This window comes from Callorhinus ursinus, unplaced genomic scaffold (genome assembly GCF_003265705.2).
Source record: "Callorhinus ursinus isolate GAN/ISIS: 27379988/994484 unplaced genomic scaffold, GSC_fseal_2.0 scaffold41, whole genome shotgun sequence".
Classification (NCBI taxonomy): Eukaryota; Metazoa; Chordata; class Mammalia; order Carnivora; family Otariidae; genus Callorhinus; species Callorhinus ursinus.
In genome coordinates, this window is record NW_027397103.1 from 5,605,072 (window position 1) to 5,623,627 (window position 18,556).

Genomic DNA, 18,556 nt, shown 5'->3' on the forward strand with positions numbered 1-18,556 from the left:
CCTCTGCCCCTCTCCCTAGCTTGTGCTTCCCCCCTTCAAATAAATAAATAAAATCTTTAAAAACAAAAAATAAAAAACAAGACCCCAAACCAAAACATAAACAACAGCTTTTTTACTTTATTGGTTTTATGTATTGTTAGTCTGTTTTATATTTCATTCATTTCTTCTCTTTTCATTATTTTCTTCCCTCAGTTTACATTTGGTTGAATTTATACTTCTAGCTTCTGAAGGGAGAAGTTTGGAGCAATTTTACACCTTTCTTTCTACTATAAATATGAACGTTATTGATTTCTTTTTGAGCACTGTTTTACTTGTACCCCATACGTTTTTGTATATTTTCCTTTCATAATCAGTCAGTTCAAAACATTTTCTGCTTTCCCTTGTGATTTCTTTTTTGTCTTATGTGTTGTTTAAAGGTATTATTTAATTTCCAGATTTTGTGGGGGAAGAGGGAATGTTCTAGATATTTTGTGACTTTCTAATTTAAATCTGTTCAGAAATTTCAATTTTAAAAAATATATTGGGGTACCTGGGTGGCTCAGTCGGTTAAATGGTTGCCTTTGGTTCAGGTCATGATTTCAGGGTCCCGAGATCAAGCCCCATATCGGGCTCCCTGCTCAGTGGGGAGTCTGCTTTTCCCTCTCCCTCTGCTGCTCCCCTCTGCTTGGGCTCTCTTGTTCACATGCTCTCTCTTTCAAATAAATGAATATAAGACCTTAAAAATATATATATCAGTATAAATTTAAGGCTCAGCCTGTGGTTTCTCTTGGGTGAATGTTCCATGTGCAGTTGAAAAACTTGTGTATTCTGTTGAGTATATTATTCTCACCATTATTATTAATGTTTATAAATGTCAGTTGTTATGTTGGTTGATAGTGTTGTTCATGTTTTCTATACCTTATTGGTTTTGTGTCTACTTTTTCTATCAGTTGCTGAGAGGAGGCCTCCTAAAATCTTTAATTATAATTCTGGATTTGCCTATTTCTGCTTTTGCCTAATCAGCTTTTGCTTCATATATTTTGAAGCTTTGTTGTTAGATGCCTGCACATTTGGGATATATGTCTTCTTGAAGAATTGACATTTCTCTCATTACAAAATTTCCCTCTTTATTCCTTTATAGTCCTTTTGGAGCCCACTTTGTTATTAATCTAGCCATTTTAGCTTTTTTATTATTTGTATTATAACTTGTTTTTATATTTAAAGTGCATTTCTTACGGGCAATATATAGTTGGGCCTTTTAAAATTTTACTTATTGTGAGAATTCATGTTTTTTACTTGTAATGGTTAGACTATTTGTGTTTAATATAATTATATTGATGATTGTGTTTAAGTCTACCATCTTGGCATTTTTCCCTATCTATCCCATCTGTTCTTTGTTCCCTTTTTTATCCTCTTTTCCTGCCTGTTTTTGTGTTTTCATAAAAAATTTTTTAAAGATTTTATTTATTTGAGAGTGAGTGAGAGAGAGCGCACACACAAGCCTGGAGGAGAGGCAGAGGGAGAAGTGGGCTCCTTGCTGAGCAGGGAGCCGGACGTGGAGCTGATCCCAGGACCCTGGGATTATGACCTGAGCCAAAGGCAGATGCTTAACTGACCCTCAGAGCCCCTCAGAGCCACCCATCCTGCCTGTTTTTGGATTATTTGAGTGTTCTCTTATGATTCAATTTTGTCTTCAGCATCTTAAATAAACTGTGTTTTACTTTTTAGCAACTGGTCAAGGACTTATAATATGCACCTTTAAGTTATCACAGTCTACAGGTATTACTAAATTTCATTTGTAATGTGTAAAAAACCTTAGAACAGTATACCTCCATTTTCTCTTTCTGGCTTTGGTGCTACTGTTGTCATATATTTTTCTTCTATATCTGTATACAAGCTGTGATGCGTTATTTTTGCTGTAAAGAGTTAATTTGTTTTAAAGAAATTAAAAAATGAGAAAACAACTGTTTTATCTATCTATCTATATATATATATATGCTCATTATTCTTCTCTATAGATCCAGATTTCCATCTGATATTTTCCTTGTACCTGAAGAACTTTTTTAAAAGCATTCATTCTAGTTAAAATTTATTACAGTGGAGTTCCATTGGTTTCTGTTCACCTGAAAAAAGTCTGTATTTTACCTTCAGTTTTGAAGGATACTTGTGCTCCATCTAGAATTCTAGATATGGACATTCCCCCCGCCCCTTTCAGCATGTTCTTTTGTTTCCTGGTTTGCATATTTCTGTTAAGTCTGTTGTAAATATTGTCTTTGTTTTCCTTTATGTAATGTGTCTTTTTTCCGTGTTGACAGCTTTTAAGATTTTTTTTTTTAATCACTTATGATCAGATTTAATTTAGTTTTTTTGTTTGTGCTGTTTTGGGTTCACAGAACTCTTTGGGTCTGAGATATATTTTTCTCATGAAATTTGGATACAACTGGACTATTTTTCAAAAACCTTTTCTTATCCTCCCTTCTATCTTTGCATTCTGGGATTCTAATTACATGCATGTTAGAGTGCTTGATAGTGTTTTGCTTTTGGATTTATTCTTTTTTTAAAAAAATTGTTCTTCAGCTTGTATAGTTATATTGTATGTTGTCAAGTCCCCTAACTTTTTTTTTTTTTTTGACTGTGCTTAATTTACTGTTAAACCTATACAGTGAATTTTTTATTTCATATTTTGTGTCAGGGAATTTTTATGCTTTTATATTTTTCATTTTTTATTAAGTTTGTGTTTTCCTTTCAATCTTGACCATACTTATAATAGCTGTTTTAAAGTGATTTTTTAAATTCCGTCATCACTTTCATTTCTGAGTTTGTTTCTCTTCACTGATTTTTCTCCTACCATGAATCTCCTTTTGCTACATCTTTGAATATCTGGTATCCTTTTATTGGATGGTGGATATTGTGATTATTATGTTGTTGAAAGTCTGGGTTTTATTTCTTTCCTGTAAAGAACTGAATTTTGGTTGGCAGTTAAGTTACTTGTAGATGAGATGATGATTGTGGTGATGATCATTATTTTTCAGACTCAGTTATTTGGGTGGGTTAGAGCAGTCTTTATGCTAGCATAGGCCTGCTTTCTTACTTTTGAGGTATGGCCCTTCTGTGGCCTCTATTACTGCCCACGATGTTTAACATTGTGTTTGCACCCTGACTGTTCAGAATTAGACTGTCTTCTAGCTTTGTGTGAGCTGTTAGAGTGATAGCTCTCTAGTAATTCTTTGCCTGGCCTCATGGAATTTAGTTCTTTGAATGTGTAGCTTAATGTACGTAGGAACATTTCCATAAGAACTCCTGTCAGATCTCTGGAGCTCTTTTTCTGTAGAGCTTTCTGGTGATCTGTTCTCATAAATTCCAGCTGCCTCAGCCTTTGCAGGGCCTACTTCATTTGTTTTTCTTCACTCAGAGATCCTAGCTCTGCAACCTTTGTTCAGTGTTTGAATAGTTTCATATTTTTTGTCTAGTTGTTTATGGTAAAAGGACAGTTATGGTGCTTCTTATATTTTAAATGTCATATTTGCCTGTGTATGTTATCCTAGTTCGGGGGTCAGCAGACTTTTTTAAAGGATTAGAGAGTTGTTATTTCAGGCTTGTGGGTCACATAGTCTCAGTTGCAACTACCCAGCTCTATAGTTGTAGTGTGGAAGGAACAACAGACAATATGTAAATGGCAAAGTTGTGTACGGATAAAACTTTATTTATAAAAACAGTTGGCCAACCCATGGGGTATATAGTTTGTCAGCACCTTGAACTAGTTGACTGAGATATGAATGATATTAGAAGCACAAAATCTTATGATTGGAAGGAAAGAATTTTTGAGATTCAAATTTCAGGTTTGAATAAATTCATATTGTCCAACCAGTCCTTTGATGTTTGAAGCCAAATCCAGTATTAACAGCTTCTCCTTAACACCTCATATCTATGCTTGTCAGGGATCTCAGCCAGGGATTCTTTCTTGAGAAAGCTTTCACTGTTTTAATCATCAGTTCTCTGCTATCACTTGGTCTGTGCTGAGCAAATCTAATTCATCTTCCACATATGAGTCTTTCGTATAAATTGAAGACTATAGATTTCTTCAGAATGTTAACTCCATATTAAATTCATTCAGCTTAATTCAACTGTACCTTTATTCATTCATTTTTTTGCTGCCATGTTTATTTGCGTGAAAGGATTGAACATGAGGCCATATAACCTCTAGCCATATGACATGTTTAGATTTCCTCTCCAACCTAGTTCTTCATCTGTTAATTTGTTCCAGTTTATCTAGATTTCTCTCAAAGTACGGAGCTGGGAGCTGAAAGCAGTATTGACTGGTGACTTGCTATGTAAGATGTGTTGTGTAGGATGTAGATCCTGTGTTTTTATTAATGTAGCTTAAGATGGCAATAACTTTTTAGTAGCTATTTCACATTGTTTAATTATATTAAACTTACTGTCAGATAAAACCTTTGGGCCCTTTTCACTCCTATTTCTGCTAAACCAGCTCCCTGTTTTTTATCTTTATGTTTTTGAATTAATATTGGTAAACTGAGGGCTGGAAAGGAAATTACAGTTCAGGAAAAAAGTTGTTTTGAATCAGCAAAAATATACGTATGTTAGAAAGCATCTTTGATATACAATTTAGTTGTATGGAGAGTTATATTGTATTTCTCACAATGTGGAAATAATTAGATGGGAGTCACATAGGAGGCCCAGTGTCCTGTTGCCCTTGGCCGCTCTGCAGAGGGAATGAATCTCCGGCAAGCTCTTTGGCTATGGGTAGGAAGAGTTGAGCAGACGGACCTAGGTGGGAGAGAGCATGCAGCTGGAAGTATATCTCTGCTTAATTGAAGTTTTTTGTTTTTTGTTTTGTTTTAGAGAGGGAGAGGGGGAGGGGCGCCTGGGTGGCTCAGTCTGTTAACCGTCTGCCTTTGGCCCAGGTCATGATCCCAGGGTCCTGGGATTGATCCCCCCATCAGGCTCCCTGCTCAGTGGGGAGCCTGCTTCTCCCTCTCCCTCTACCCCTCCCCCTGTGTGCTTTCTGTCTGTGAGATAAATAAATAAAATCTTAAAAAAATAAAAGGGGAGAGGGAGAGAGAGAATCTTAAGCAGGTTCCATGCCCAGCATGGAGCTCGATGTGGGGGCTCAGTCTCATAAACCTAAGATCATGACCTGAGCTGGAAACAAGAGTTAGATCCTCAACCAACTGAGTCACCCAGGTGCCCCTTAATTGAAGTTTTAATAGTCTAACAATGGAGAAAAGAAACAGACAACACAATATTTTAACATGGTAAATAACCTTTTGACTTTTGCAACACAACTTGTGGGATACTGAATTATTCTTAAGCTTAGAAATTTGGTAGACTCAGTCTACAAAATGATATAAGTGAATTCTCAGTATCAGTAACTTTTTGATGCATTAAATAAGTTTTGTTACTACGTTTTGATTAGTTTTCGTCTTTTTTAAAGATTGAGTTGTATTCTTACATAGTTAAAGAATCAAACGGTTCTACAAGGTTTATATGAGTAATACTCATCTGCTCCTGGCCCCTATTTTACCTTTTCCAGAGGCAAACATTTTCATCCTCTTTTGTTGATTATCTGGATTCTTTAAATGTTTTTAAATACTCTGTAGTTACTTTTAAGGTTTTCAAATTCTGGATCTTTCACTATTGAAGATGAGGATTTAGCTCATTGATTCTACCTCCTACAAATACTTTCCCCATCCATCCATTTTACCAAAGTAGTTATATGTTTTTTTTGGTTAGCTTATTATTCAGTGTTAACATTCGTTTGATTGTGTTAATGCATGGCTGAGCCATCTAGTATACTCTGATTGCTTTTCCTTCTCTGCGTAATTTGAAGATAGTAATTACCTTTTTTCTTTTTTTGACTGTTTACTTTTCTGTGTATTTTTAGTTAACTCTTCCCTGTTCTTTTTGCTTATTGTCTGAGTCCCCTTTTAAGACTTCCAGATGTATTCTATTAGTTCCATCTTCTTAAGAGATGACCTGTTGTAATCTGGACTAATTGCCCTGTGTATTGATACACAGTTGACAACCTGTAACCATCTGATCATTCCCTATTATTTTAGAAATTGATTTTGCTCTGTTCCATGTTGGATCTATTTCCTGAATCTCATGGCTTTTATGGTTTATTCCCTCTTCTTAGAGATGGGGTACATCTCCAATAGCTTCCTGAGGCAGGGTGTTAATTTTTGTTTTTTTTTGTTTGTTTTTTAAGGCCTTGCATCTTTTAAAATCTATTCTACTTCTACACTTGATATTTTAGATTGGCATAGATACCTAGTTTAGAAATACTTTTCCTTTAGAATTTTGGAGTTACTGCACCATTGCCTTTTTGATTCTGGTATTGCTGTTGTGAAGTCAGAAATCTTTCTGATTCCCTCTTGCCATTTGCAACGACGTGGATGGAACTGGAGGGTGTTATGCTGAGTGAAATAAGTCAATCAGAGAAAGACATGTATCATATGACCTCACTGATATGAGGAATTCTTAATCTCAGGAAACAAACTGAGGGGTGCTGGAGTGGTGGGGGGTGGGAGGGATTGGGTGGCTGGGTGATAGACATTGGGGAGGGTATGTGCTATGGTGAGCACTGTGAATTGTACAAGACGGATGAATCACGGATCTGTACTTCTGAAACAAATAATGCAATATATGTTAAGGAAAAAAAAGAAGAAGAAGATAGCAGGAGGGGAAGAATGAAGGGGAGTAAGTCGGAGGGGGAGACGAATCATTAGAGACGATGGAGTCTGAAAAACAAACTGAGGGTTCTAGAGGGGGGGCGGTGGGGGGATGGGTTAGCCTGGTGATGGGTATTAAAGAGGGCACATTCTGCGTGGAGCACTGGGTGTTATGCACAAACAATGAATCATGGAACACTACATCAAGAACTAATGATGTAATGTATGGTGATTAACATAACAATAAAAAAATTAAAAACAAAAACAAAAAAAACCAGTACATTTTTACGGTTTCTCATGATGAGAAATTTCAAGATCTACTCTCCTAGCTACTTTCAAATATACAATACAGTATTATTAACTATAGTCACCACACAGTACATTATATTCCCATGACTTATAACTGCAAATTTGTGCCTTTCAACTACCTTCAATTTGCCCACCCTGCCACCCTCCTCAGACTCAGACAACCACCAGTCTGTTCTCCATAACTGTGAACTTTGTTTTGGTTTTTTGTGCAACAATTTTTTAGTACATTGCACTAAGAAGTAGTACAATGTCCCATGTTTAGCAGTTGTTTAATGTTACCTCTGATACAAAAATCAACTTCCTGAGACAGTTTTGGTATATATGCTTTTAAAATTCTACCTAAATTTTAATAGTTTGACGTGTACCTACATCTAAGTGCAAAAATAATTCCTGTCGTGTAATTTAAATGTATAGTTATCCAATACAGTTTTAAATGGCATTGATTTTGAAGGAGTCACGTTAATATGGAAGTGCTTCAAATCTTCTCCTCTGACTTCTTGTGTTTGTTTCACACCACTCTCGTTCTATTTCGGGGTGCTGCTTGATTAAAGTGTTTTATGTAACAATATAAAAAAAAAAGAAATCTTTCTGATTCCCGATTCTTTGTGATCTCTTTTTACAATATGGAAGCTTTGAGAATCTTCTCTCTGTCTGCAGTGTGTTGAAAGTTTATATGCTTTCCTTGAGTCTCTTTTAATCTATTGTTCTGGGTATTCAGAGAGCCCTTTCAATCTAGAAATTCACATTCTGTTTTTCTGGGAAATTTTCAGGAATTATTTTATCAGTCATTTCCTTTTTTCATTTTCTGTATTTTCTCTTTCTGAAAGCTCTTGTATTTGGTTTTGAACTTCTGGGCTGCTCCTCTAATTTAATCTCCCCCACCCTCCCTATTTTTCATTTTTGTGTATTACTTTCTGGGAGGAAGTAAATTTCTAAACTTTATCTTCCAGCCCTTCTATTGAGTTTTATCATTTCTGGCATCATTATTTAAAAATTAACAAGAGTTCTCCTTTGGGTTTTTGTTTTCTGAAATAGTGTACTTTTTTTTTTTTAATGGTTGCACTGTTTTATTGTTTGAGAATATTAATGATGGATTAAAATATTTTTTCATTTCCCAGTGTAGTCTGTTTCCTCCAAGTTACTTTTCTTTTCGTTCCTATTTGTTTTTGTCTCTATCATTCCTTCATGTTTTTCCTCTACTATGTAGTAGTTCCTGGTTTTCTGTTCATGTTTAGAAATGATGGACTGAAAAACGTCTTGGAAGTTGAGTATGTGAGTGACATTTGTTTACTGTGCACTTCACTGATCTGGGTGGGCTCTTTAGTTGGGGAACCTCTGATGTCAATATTTTGAGGTCTTCTCTCTTGAGCTGGTCAGATTTCCTAAAGAAGACTTTTCCAGATGCCTATCTCCGGGGGATGAAAGACTGGTTGCCAGCTTTCTGGGTGCTTGGAGGGAGATGATGGGAGAGGGTGGTTTTTGACTTCCATTCTGTACATGTTCACCTAATGCACTGTTTTCAGTCTGATTCCCTGCCTTCAAGTGTGCTTGCGTCCTCCAGTCCAGGTAACTTCTGTAGTTACTGGCCCCAGAGAATATACCCTTCCAGTTGTTTGATGGGATAAAAAGGGCAGTGGGGAGGGTGCCTGGCTTCTGAGTGCCTTCTAAGCAGGCTTTCAGCCACTTTTCCTTATTTTATCTCCTCTCTGCCTTTTAACCCTCCTTTCAAAGATACCTGTATTTTTAATTCCTGAGGCTGAGGGGATTCTGTGTGAATTATGCTTTATCTACTCTTTCTCCATAGCTAGGATTCAGATTTTTAGGTATAAATTTCTTTATCTTCTGAGCATCTGCTTCTTAGCTTTCAAAATCTTGATGCTCTTATCTCCTCTCCTACCTACCATTGTGATTTTATGATTTAAGGGAAAAACAAAACAAAACAAACAAATTCTTTACTGATGTTTTAGAGGGATTTAAGAGAGAGCAAAAGCAGATGTGTGTGTTTACCCTGGTGTCTTTACCTGGAGCTGATTAGTTCTGTTTTAACAGAAGTTTTCTATTATCCCTGACTTTTTTCCTTTCTGTGACTCAAGTTGAGGAATAATTTAATATGTTTGCTGTATTTCCCTGGTCTACTAGAGTAGTAACCCTATCACTGGAGGTTGTGAGGTGAGGCAGATTTGGAATTTCCTAGTGCACTCATGTTAGTCCCAGTTGATCATAGCTGCCTTTTCTACACACCATCCTAGAATCTTGTTCAGGATTGATATTAAGGTAATTGTTCTGTAGTTTGAGAAGTCTTTCTTTTACCTGTTTTTTGAAAATTCAAATCTTCTGGCGGCTCTCCTATTCCTACTGATCATTCTAAGGCATATAATTAAGGGTTCAGTCTCATTTACAGGTTGCCTTTGTGAGTGGGATGTAATTAGCCCGGGCCAGGAGACTTGAACTCATTTACAGTATCTAGGTCAACCATATCACTTTACAGGTCAGAAGCTACGGTCCCTTAGATGGAGTAGATTTCCTAATGCCATATAGGTAAGTAGTTGAAAACTAGAACTCAAACCTAGATCTTTTGATCTCCAGCCAGTGTTCTTTCCATGATACTACGCCCTGAGTTTGTTCATATCAAGGCCTATTACTTTTACTCTGGTAACCACTAATATAGTTTTAACTCTGAGGAGCCGTACTGCAAGTATATACTGTTGGTCATGTGGGTTCTGATTGCGATGGGTCAGTGCAAGTAAATGACTTCCATTGGGAGAATTTATGAGGTCATTTCCTATGTATTGTGCCTAAAGAATAGCACATTAAGAATCAATATAAATTTTCTTTCAATACATTCCTGCTGTTAGAAAGTGTATTTGTCCTGATTCTGTTACAATCTATTTAATTCCAACCGTTCTGAACTGACTATAGTGGCCTTCTATTTAGGCCAGGGGAATCTCTGCCAGTTAAGTTCAATTTTCTGAGGACCGTGACTACCTGTGTAACAGATGCCAGCCATTGATGAGAAAATTTCCCTCTAGCCTTTCTTGCTGTTATTAGAATTGTTGTTTTCTTGGTTTGTTATACATATCCTCTAAAAATTAGCTTGTGTAGATACAGTCTTACAGTGGTAACATATAAAAGAAGGCATATAATTATCTGAGTGAAATAAAAAAAGTCTCTTCTATTCATGGGATGGTGTGTGGGCACTCTTGTACTAGTTTTCTTAATACCTCAGGAAGACTAAAGAAAGATTCATGAACTTTCTTAAATTAGAAAGTATGGCCATGAGCTCTTGCCATTGCTAAACTGAGTTGATGACAGTTTCTTTGTACTATTTTATAATCCTCTAGGGCTAATTTTTACCATTAGCCTTATGAAGCAGCATGGTAGAGCAGGAAAGAATTTATGCTTTAAATTCAGTTATGCTTTAAATCCAGTTATATTTGGGATCTGCCATTTGCTGCCTGTGTAGCTAGGGCAGAATTATTTAACCTTTCTGAGTCCTAATTTCTTTAGCTGTCTGTTTGTGAAGATTAGAAATTACATGTGAAGATCCTAGTATATTGTTTAATGTTAGAAATTAATAGGTGATGAATATGTGGTGATAGTTGTGGTTGTTCATGAATGCTGGTTTTGTTCCTTATATATTTTAATTTCATTCTTTTGATTCTGTATTTTAAAAATGTAATTTTAAATTTAAATATAATTATGAATTGTTTGTCTTGGCAGTGAGAAGTATTGCATTTAGGGATAACTTGCATGTAGAAATATTTTAAAGGGTTGCTTCACAATTTTGAAATCATTAGATAAAGAATTTTGAGTCTTGGAGACCTATACTTTTGTCAGAAATTGGTCCATAGAAGTTTGTGTGGAATTGCTTTTTAACTATAAACAGGATCATGGTATATGAAGACATGTATTAGTCTAAGTGAACATACACCCGTGACAGGGATTTTTTTTTTTTGGACAGTATTTTGCTATCACTAAGTTGTCTTTGCTCTTATCAAATAATAATTCAAGTTTAGAGCTAAGTCTTTGAACATTAACTTTATGCTTAGTTATCTCTGTTAGGCTTAAATGGTGTTTCATTGTTAGATTTTCCAGTGAAGACTGGTATAATGATATTTAATTTTAGCTTTAAGGTAAAAGAACTAAATTATTTTAAAATAACTGGACATTTTCCAGTTTTTCCAGCTGAATTAGTTATGAAGTGATTAAGCTTGTAGGCTTGAATCTGTATTCTATCACTTGCTAGAACAACTCCTTAAAGAATATAGAGCAAGTGGCCAGGTTTCCCTTTATCACTGAGACCAGAGAAACACTGATAGGAAGTTAGTGCAAGTGCTAGGATTAGGAAACCATTCTTCTGAATCAAAGCCAAATATTTTGTTTGCTAAACCATGTGGGCTGTTTGTTACAGGTGAAAGTATTCTGGTGAGTAAATTGCTGTTCATAGATTTCTTGGGGACTGACTCACCTGATGTTTTAATCTCTGATAAATCTTAATTTTCTAACCCTTTACATATCGTTATCACAAAAATCAATCGTGATTTATATTTATTGGTATCTTTTATCTCTCCTCCCTCCAGCCCCCTGATCCATAGGCACAGAACACTAGCTTAGGTGATCATAAGGAATGTTAGTCTTCTTTTATGATTTCAGCTGCCCCCTTTTTTATGTCTTTTTATTTAGTTTCTTTGACATTTATTTACAAATTGAAGTTAGACTTTCTGTTTAAAACACACACATACATACATACGTATACATTGCTTTCATTTGAAGAAATAAAGGAACTTTATGCAAAAAGGATATGAACAAAGAAGTTGTACTACCATTACTAGTAATGATAGCAATATCATTTATATGTTTTGCCGTATGCCAGGCATCATCCTAAGTGTTTTATATACGTACTTACTCATTTAATCAACTCTGTAAATACTGTTATTCTAATTTTTGTGGTGAGGTGACAGACAAAGGTTTGGTAACTTGCTAAGTACTTGCTACTTAGAGGTAGTTAAGTATAGAGCTGGTATTCAAACCCGAAGGCTGGCCCCAGGTTATACTTCTGATGAAATAGATGATAATGGTTTCCTCTAAGCAGAGAAAGGACTGCATATTAGTACAGGAACATTCCATCCTGTTAAATTGGCAGATTTTTAGGAGGATATGCAATGTGGGGGGCGCCTAGGTGGCTCACTCATTGAGTGTCTGCCTTCGGCTCAGGTCATGATCCCAGGAATCCCAGGGTCCTGGGATCCAGCCCCACATCGGGCTCCCTGCTGGGCGGGAAGCCCCCTCCCTCTCCCACTCCTGCTTGGCTATGGCTCTATCTGTCAAATAAATAAATAAAATCTTAAAAAAAAAGCTATATGGTGGCACTCATCCATGAGTCTTCATATTCATATTCTTTCGTATTCTTCCGTAATTGTGCATCAAGCAATGTCTATTAAGAAAATAACCAGGAAAGTAACAATTTTCAAGGAGTTTACCAGTTATTATTATAAAATAAAAAAGCAGAAGATTGTCTAGTTGTTATGGGATAAATTACGTTTTCTCCAATAAACAATGAATATTATGCAAACATTAACTTTTTGAAGAATAATTAATATACAAAAATATTTATAATGAGTCAAAAAGCAGGATATAAGACCATGTAATATGGTTCCAAATTAAAAACTGTATATGTACAGAAAAATAGGAAGAACATACATTAAGACACTAATAATTATTTTTGATGTGATTTTGGAAAATATTCTTGGTGTGATTACTTTTAATTTATATTATTTATTTTTGAACTTAGTGCATTATTCATGTAGTACTTTCATACTCTGAGAAAACAAAGTGGCGTAAGGGGGAAAGCATAAATGATGCCAATGCTAGCTTTTACTAAGAATATCCATTAGATATTAGATTTGCATATCTCATAATATGAAAGGATAAGTTACTAAGTGCCGGACAGTTTTAGTTTGGATATTATTATTTTTGGAACCATTTTTTTTTTTTTAGAAGTGAAGCATTTGTTTAGGATTGAAGAAAATTGATATTTTTTTTCTTGAATGTGTTCATTATAGTGATTGTTTCAGCACTTTAAATTTGTTTCAGTTACGTTAGCAGAAGATATGGTTATTTTTCTACCCTGTTGTACTTGGTTTTTGAAAAACAACTATTGACAGAAATTGACTTGGTGGGGGTGGTGAGGGGAAGATGAGTAAGGATCTAATGCAAGGGACACATGGACTGTTTTTGTACAGAATTATGTTATGAATCCACTTTATTGTCAGTTTTGAATACATAATTATAGTTTATAGCTACTTAAATAAGGAATTCAACTTTTGTTTGTGTTGAAACATCTTTGAATTTTAGTTCCTCAGACCTCTAAGATTTGTGAAGTTTTAAAATATAGGAATAATGGAATAAAGATCCAGGTTCTGCTCTCAGCTGGTTTAGTGTCGGTGTTTTAAAATGTGTTTAGAAAACAAAAGACAAAACTACATTAGGGAATTGTTCTAGAAGCAAAGCTTCTTTCTCTGTTACATGCTAAGGAACATGCATAAATTGCTGATAACTGCATCGGTTTCATTAGTAGCTTGCTTTGCTGTTAGTAATGAAGCACTATGGTATTGCAGGCTCACTGCTTTCCTGATTAAAGAGGATTCAAACTGTAGCTTCTGCATGGGAATAAATTGAGATCCTTTGAAAGAAATTACTTCACTTTTACAAACTTACTTTTTAAACTCTTTCCTGATTTCAAAATATAATTTATGGGGCACCTGGGTGGCTCAGGTGGTTAAGCATCTGCCTTCAGCTCAGGTCATGATCCCAGCGTCCTGGATTTGAGCCCCATGTTGGGCTCCCAGCCCAGTGGGGAGTCTTCTTCTCCTTCTCCCTCTGCCTCTCCCCCTACTTGCGTTCTCTCTCTCTCTCAAATAAATAAACAAACTCTTAAAAAAAAGAATTAATTTATGAATCAAATACGGAATAACAAAATAGTTTTATATGTAAGGACTTTATAGTAAGTTTTTGGTAAAAATGGTTCAACTGGAAATAATCGTCATCTGTTTGTTGTAATTTGGTATAATACAAAGAGCTATGTAGAAATCTTGATAGGAAGAAATGTATTTTTTCTCCTTTTAAAAATCAAGGAGGATTGACAAAATTATTCAGTGAGAAAAATCTTATCTGAAGTAATGTAAATAGTTATTTTAGCACATTTGCTTGTCCATACAGAAGCTTGTTTTTAGTGTTCTGTGACTAAGAAGAAATATCAAAATCATTGTAATTCTGTTTTTTTTCTAGGCTGAACTCACGGGAATCAAATGGCGTAGGTACAATTTTGGAGGGCACGGGGACTGTGGACCCATAATTTCAGCCCCAGCCCAAGATGATCCAATCCTGTTAAGTTTCATCCGTTGTCTGCAAGCCAACTTGCTGTGTGTATGGCGTCGTGATGTCAAACCAGATTGCAAAGAGTTATGGATATTCTGGTGGGGAGATGAACCCAACCTAGTGGGTGTAATACATCATGAACTGCAGGGTAAGCTTTTTGTTTTTTTCTTAAAAACTGTTAACATCATATATATTTTTTTAACAGTAGTAAATTTCAAAAGTAATTTATGAAGACTTGCTGAGAAAAATCCAAGTGTTTAAATGGGTGTGTCTCTCAAAAGGAATGTCTTCACTCTTACCCCTCTTCTTTCCACTCCCAGTCCCCCCCACCAAAATCTCTTGTTCTTTCCCAGTCATGCTAGAAACCAGAACCTGTGAACGAACCACTATTAAAGGAAATACTGTGACTCCTAGGTGTTTTTGGGGGGTGGAAACGAGGCAAGATCCACTATTTTAAAACATTAGTGAATTGTGAGTAATTAGCAAGTCAGTGAAATGAACAGAATTGTTTTTTCTTGGATTGTGGCTGTTGTGGTTCATTACCAGCTGAACTCTGGTGGAATATTATAAAGTGATAAGAGAAAGTTAGTACAAGCCTTATTGGACAAAATTATGAGATGACATTGGATAGTATTTTGAAGAAAGATTAATATAAAGAATCTGGTCTAATTTTGATATGGCAAGTTTTCCTTTGTTTTGTTTCTGCTTTTTATATAATTAGGTGATTCCTGGAAATACTTGGTCCAGTGTTACCTAATTTTTAACTTCAGATTACATCTCATATCTGGAAACTTTGAATTAATGTAAGAGTTTCATTATTCTAAGTTACTTTTTGTATTTACTGAAGATTTATAACCAGAGGAAATTTTATTAATATTCTTTGCTCAAAATTTTTTACTTCTTTACCTAAATGTTTCCATCTAGTATGCTAAAGAATTTTTCTAGATCAAGATTAATTACAATCCTTACTTAGGGTAGTGTGTTAACTCTTTTTGACCTAAGTCTCCTAGAGCCAACTTTTATTATGTCCAAACTACTCTACATTTTGTTAGTTTGTGGTTGAAAAAGTTCAGATAGTATTTGAAATGTTTTGTTAGTTGATATATTTAGTATTTTTTTTTTTTTAAAGGAAGGAGTAAAGCTAACTTTATATTTGAGGGCCTATTCGAAGGTGTCTGATTTTGCCTAAAGGATTTCCTGCCAACTTTTGCTTGATACCTTTCTAACTTTGCTTTGCAGCCATTTTTTTTTTTTAATCTGTGATATCCCTTGCCACAACAGCCAGAGGGCAGTAAACTGCAGTGGACTAATTGAGCTGTTTATCTTATGGTCCATTTGTCTATTCAATACAAACCTTTCTTCCCATAGTTTGTAGAATATTTGGTTTATAAATATAAGAACCCTGTCTGGGTAAGATTGCTTACTTAGCTGGTTAATCAGCAGAATCTCAGAACATAGATACATACCAAAGCTTATTTCATGTAGTTAGCAGGGAACTCAGGTAGAATTAGTTTAACCACATCTGGATTCCATTTATCAGGATTTTTAAAATAAGATAACCCTAGAAGATAACATTTATATTTGTCCATTTAAGTATGAAAACATATATTTTTGTTCTAAAATTTTTTACACATGTAGTATAGAGGACTATAGCATTTTTGTTTGTTCATCCTATATTTCTCATGATTATTTCTGATTCTTAATCTTCTTCCATTTCTCCATATTCATACCTTATATCTTAACTTTTTGGTCGGGTCTTTACTTGTTAGCAGCACAAATTATCACTTTATAATATTGATGAAACCAAAACCAAACCCAATTGTTAATTAGGCTTATTTACCTGATGTATAAAGTTATTTGTCCATACCAACAAAGCACATAATCAGTGTTCTTAGAATTAAGTTACTGTGTTATTTCTCATGGACTATGTTACCGAGTTAACAAAAAGATGTAGGCTATTTAAAATTTTTATAGTTGCTTTAGATTGCACATATATTTCATTGATGTATTAAGTATCTTTTTGGTAAAGAATAAGGAAAGATTGACTTTTTTAAACCTTTTTACAAATCACAGAAATACATTTTAATTAGAAAATTAGGAAAACAGAACTGTCAAATGAAGAGAACAAAAATCCTAAAGTCTAACCAGAGTTTTAATATTTGGTATTTTTATGTATAAATGGAATTGGTATCATACTTTTTTGTAACTCTGTTTTTTAACCTGACAATATATTGTGTTTCTCATGAGAATGATTATTTTTTATTTTTATTTTCTTTCCTATTGAGTCTGAAAACAGTGTAAGCTGTTTATTCTCTTCTGTGCCACCAAGAAAGTAATCCAGTGATGGAACACTCATAACTTTGTTAAGTACATTTATTCTTTCTTGATATGTCCAGTTGGGGAAAGTTACTGGATTAAAGCCTGTGAAGTGTCCACCCCATAGGTAAAAGTGGTTGGAAAGGGTAATTTTATATGGTTCAACCTAATATTAAAAAGTATTTGAACTTAATTAGAAAAATGAGTGGCTTAAGGACAACTTTGTTTCAAGTGAGGGAGAATATGACAGGTAGAGCGATCATGAGAAAAAGATACAAAGGAAATATTTTAATTGGTGGTCATACAAAGTGAGGATATTTTGGAATCTGTTTTGATCTTTAAAATATGTAAGAGTCATTTCATTTTAGGTAAAATAAATTTTAACAGAACCCTGTAAACATTAAGCATGATGGTACCATTACCGTAACTTTTTCTTTTTTTAAAAGATTGATTGATTGATTGATTGATTGATTTGACAGAGAGAGAGAGAGACAGCTGAGAAGGGAACACAAGCAGGGGGAGTGGGAGAGAGGGAGAAGCAGACTCCCCACTAAGCAGGGAGCCTGACACAGAGCTCCATCCCAGGACAACCGGGATCATGACCCAAGCCAAAGGCAGACGCCTAACGACTGAGCCACCCAGGCACCCCACATTTTCTTTTTGTAGGGACATTTTACTGTTTCTTAAAATGCTTTTTAATTACGTTATTTGGTAGTTCCCTTTGTCTTTACGATGTACCCAAAATAGGATACTGCTAAGAAACCTCACTGTGCAATACGATACCAAAGCAACCGTCTCTGATTTAATGTGTAAAGTAGCTTCATGGAGAATAATCCTGCAGGATAGACACACAGTTTTAAAATATTATATATTTTTTATTTAATTGCTTGAAGTATCTATGAAACTGTTGGAAGGAACACTAAAATACATGTATAGCCTGTCCCTGTCACTTGGATAAACACTTTTGGGTCTATGGAGAAGTGCTATTTGTCTTGCATGGTATAGTAGTTCAAAGCATGGGATGGGTTTGAATCCCTGCTCAGTTGCTTGCTGGCTGTGTATCGTTGATCAGGTAACTTATCCTTGCCTCACTTTCCTCACTGTAAATTGGGTTATAAGGTTAACAACAGTTGAAGTTCTTAGAACAGCAGAGTTCATTTAATTGTAGCTATTACTGTTGCTACTACATTGGCAACCCATTTGTCAAAATTAAAACATTTTGACGGTTTTTAAATGATTGTTTTGTAGAGCATTCAGTGCTTGCTAATGTTCCTCAAATACTAACTTTAGGGGCACCTGGGTGGCTCAGTTGGTTGAGCGTCTTTGGCTCAGGTTATGATCCCAGGGTCCTGGGATCGAGGCCTGCTTTGGGCTCCCGCTCGGTGGGGAGCCTGCGTCTCCCTCTCCCTCTGCCGCTCCCCCTGCTTATGCTTGCTTTCTCTCTCTCTGTCAAATAAATACAAATCTTAAAAAAAACACAACTAACTTTTAAAGTATGCTTTTGGGTTGGAGTGATCAGATTTTTGAGTTTGAGTTTTAAAATTTAGGTAGAGTAAGAAAATAATAAAATGTCAGAGCAGCAAATATACCACTCCCTGTACATATGAAAATTGTCTAGACTTCTGCTATACATAGTTTCATAATAAACTTAGATAACATTATGAAGAGATCAGAACTTTAAAATGTGACTCTGTTAGATCTCTGTAAGGTAGGTTTGTAACTTTACTGGCTTCTCCACATAATGGTGTTGAAGCAGGGCGGCACTGGCAGAACACAAATATGTGTATGTCCTTCCTTGTGTCCATCCATGAGTACCTGTATCTGTGGGTCCAGTTACAGTGTTTTGATGTAATCTCTACCCTTGAAACGTTTAGAGTCTAAAA

At 35.3% G+C, this 18,556-nt stretch overlaps 2 protein-coding genes across 3 annotated transcripts in view; both read left to right on the plus strand.

Annotated features, from left to right (window-relative positions):
* MED13L (mediator complex subunit 13L) overlaps positions 1-18,556 on the plus strand; it is a 302,219-nt gene that overhangs the window by 22,249 nt on the left and 261,414 nt on the right. For both annotated transcript variants that reach the window (XM_073881054.1, XM_073881055.1), the window contains exon 2: positions 14,268-14,505. In XM_073881054.1, the coding sequence (XP_073737155.1) occupies positions 14,268-14,505 (238 nt within the window). The remainder of the gene's footprint in view (positions 1-14,267; positions 14,506-18,556) is intronic.
* Positions 14,368-18,556, plus strand: part of LOC112837249 (small ribosomal subunit protein uS2-like) — a 41,515-nt gene continuing 37,326 nt past the window's right edge. The window contains exon 1 of the mRNA XM_073881061.1: positions 14,368-14,505. The gene's annotated coding sequence lies outside the window, so the exon portion shown is untranslated. The remainder of the gene's footprint in view (positions 14,506-18,556) is intronic.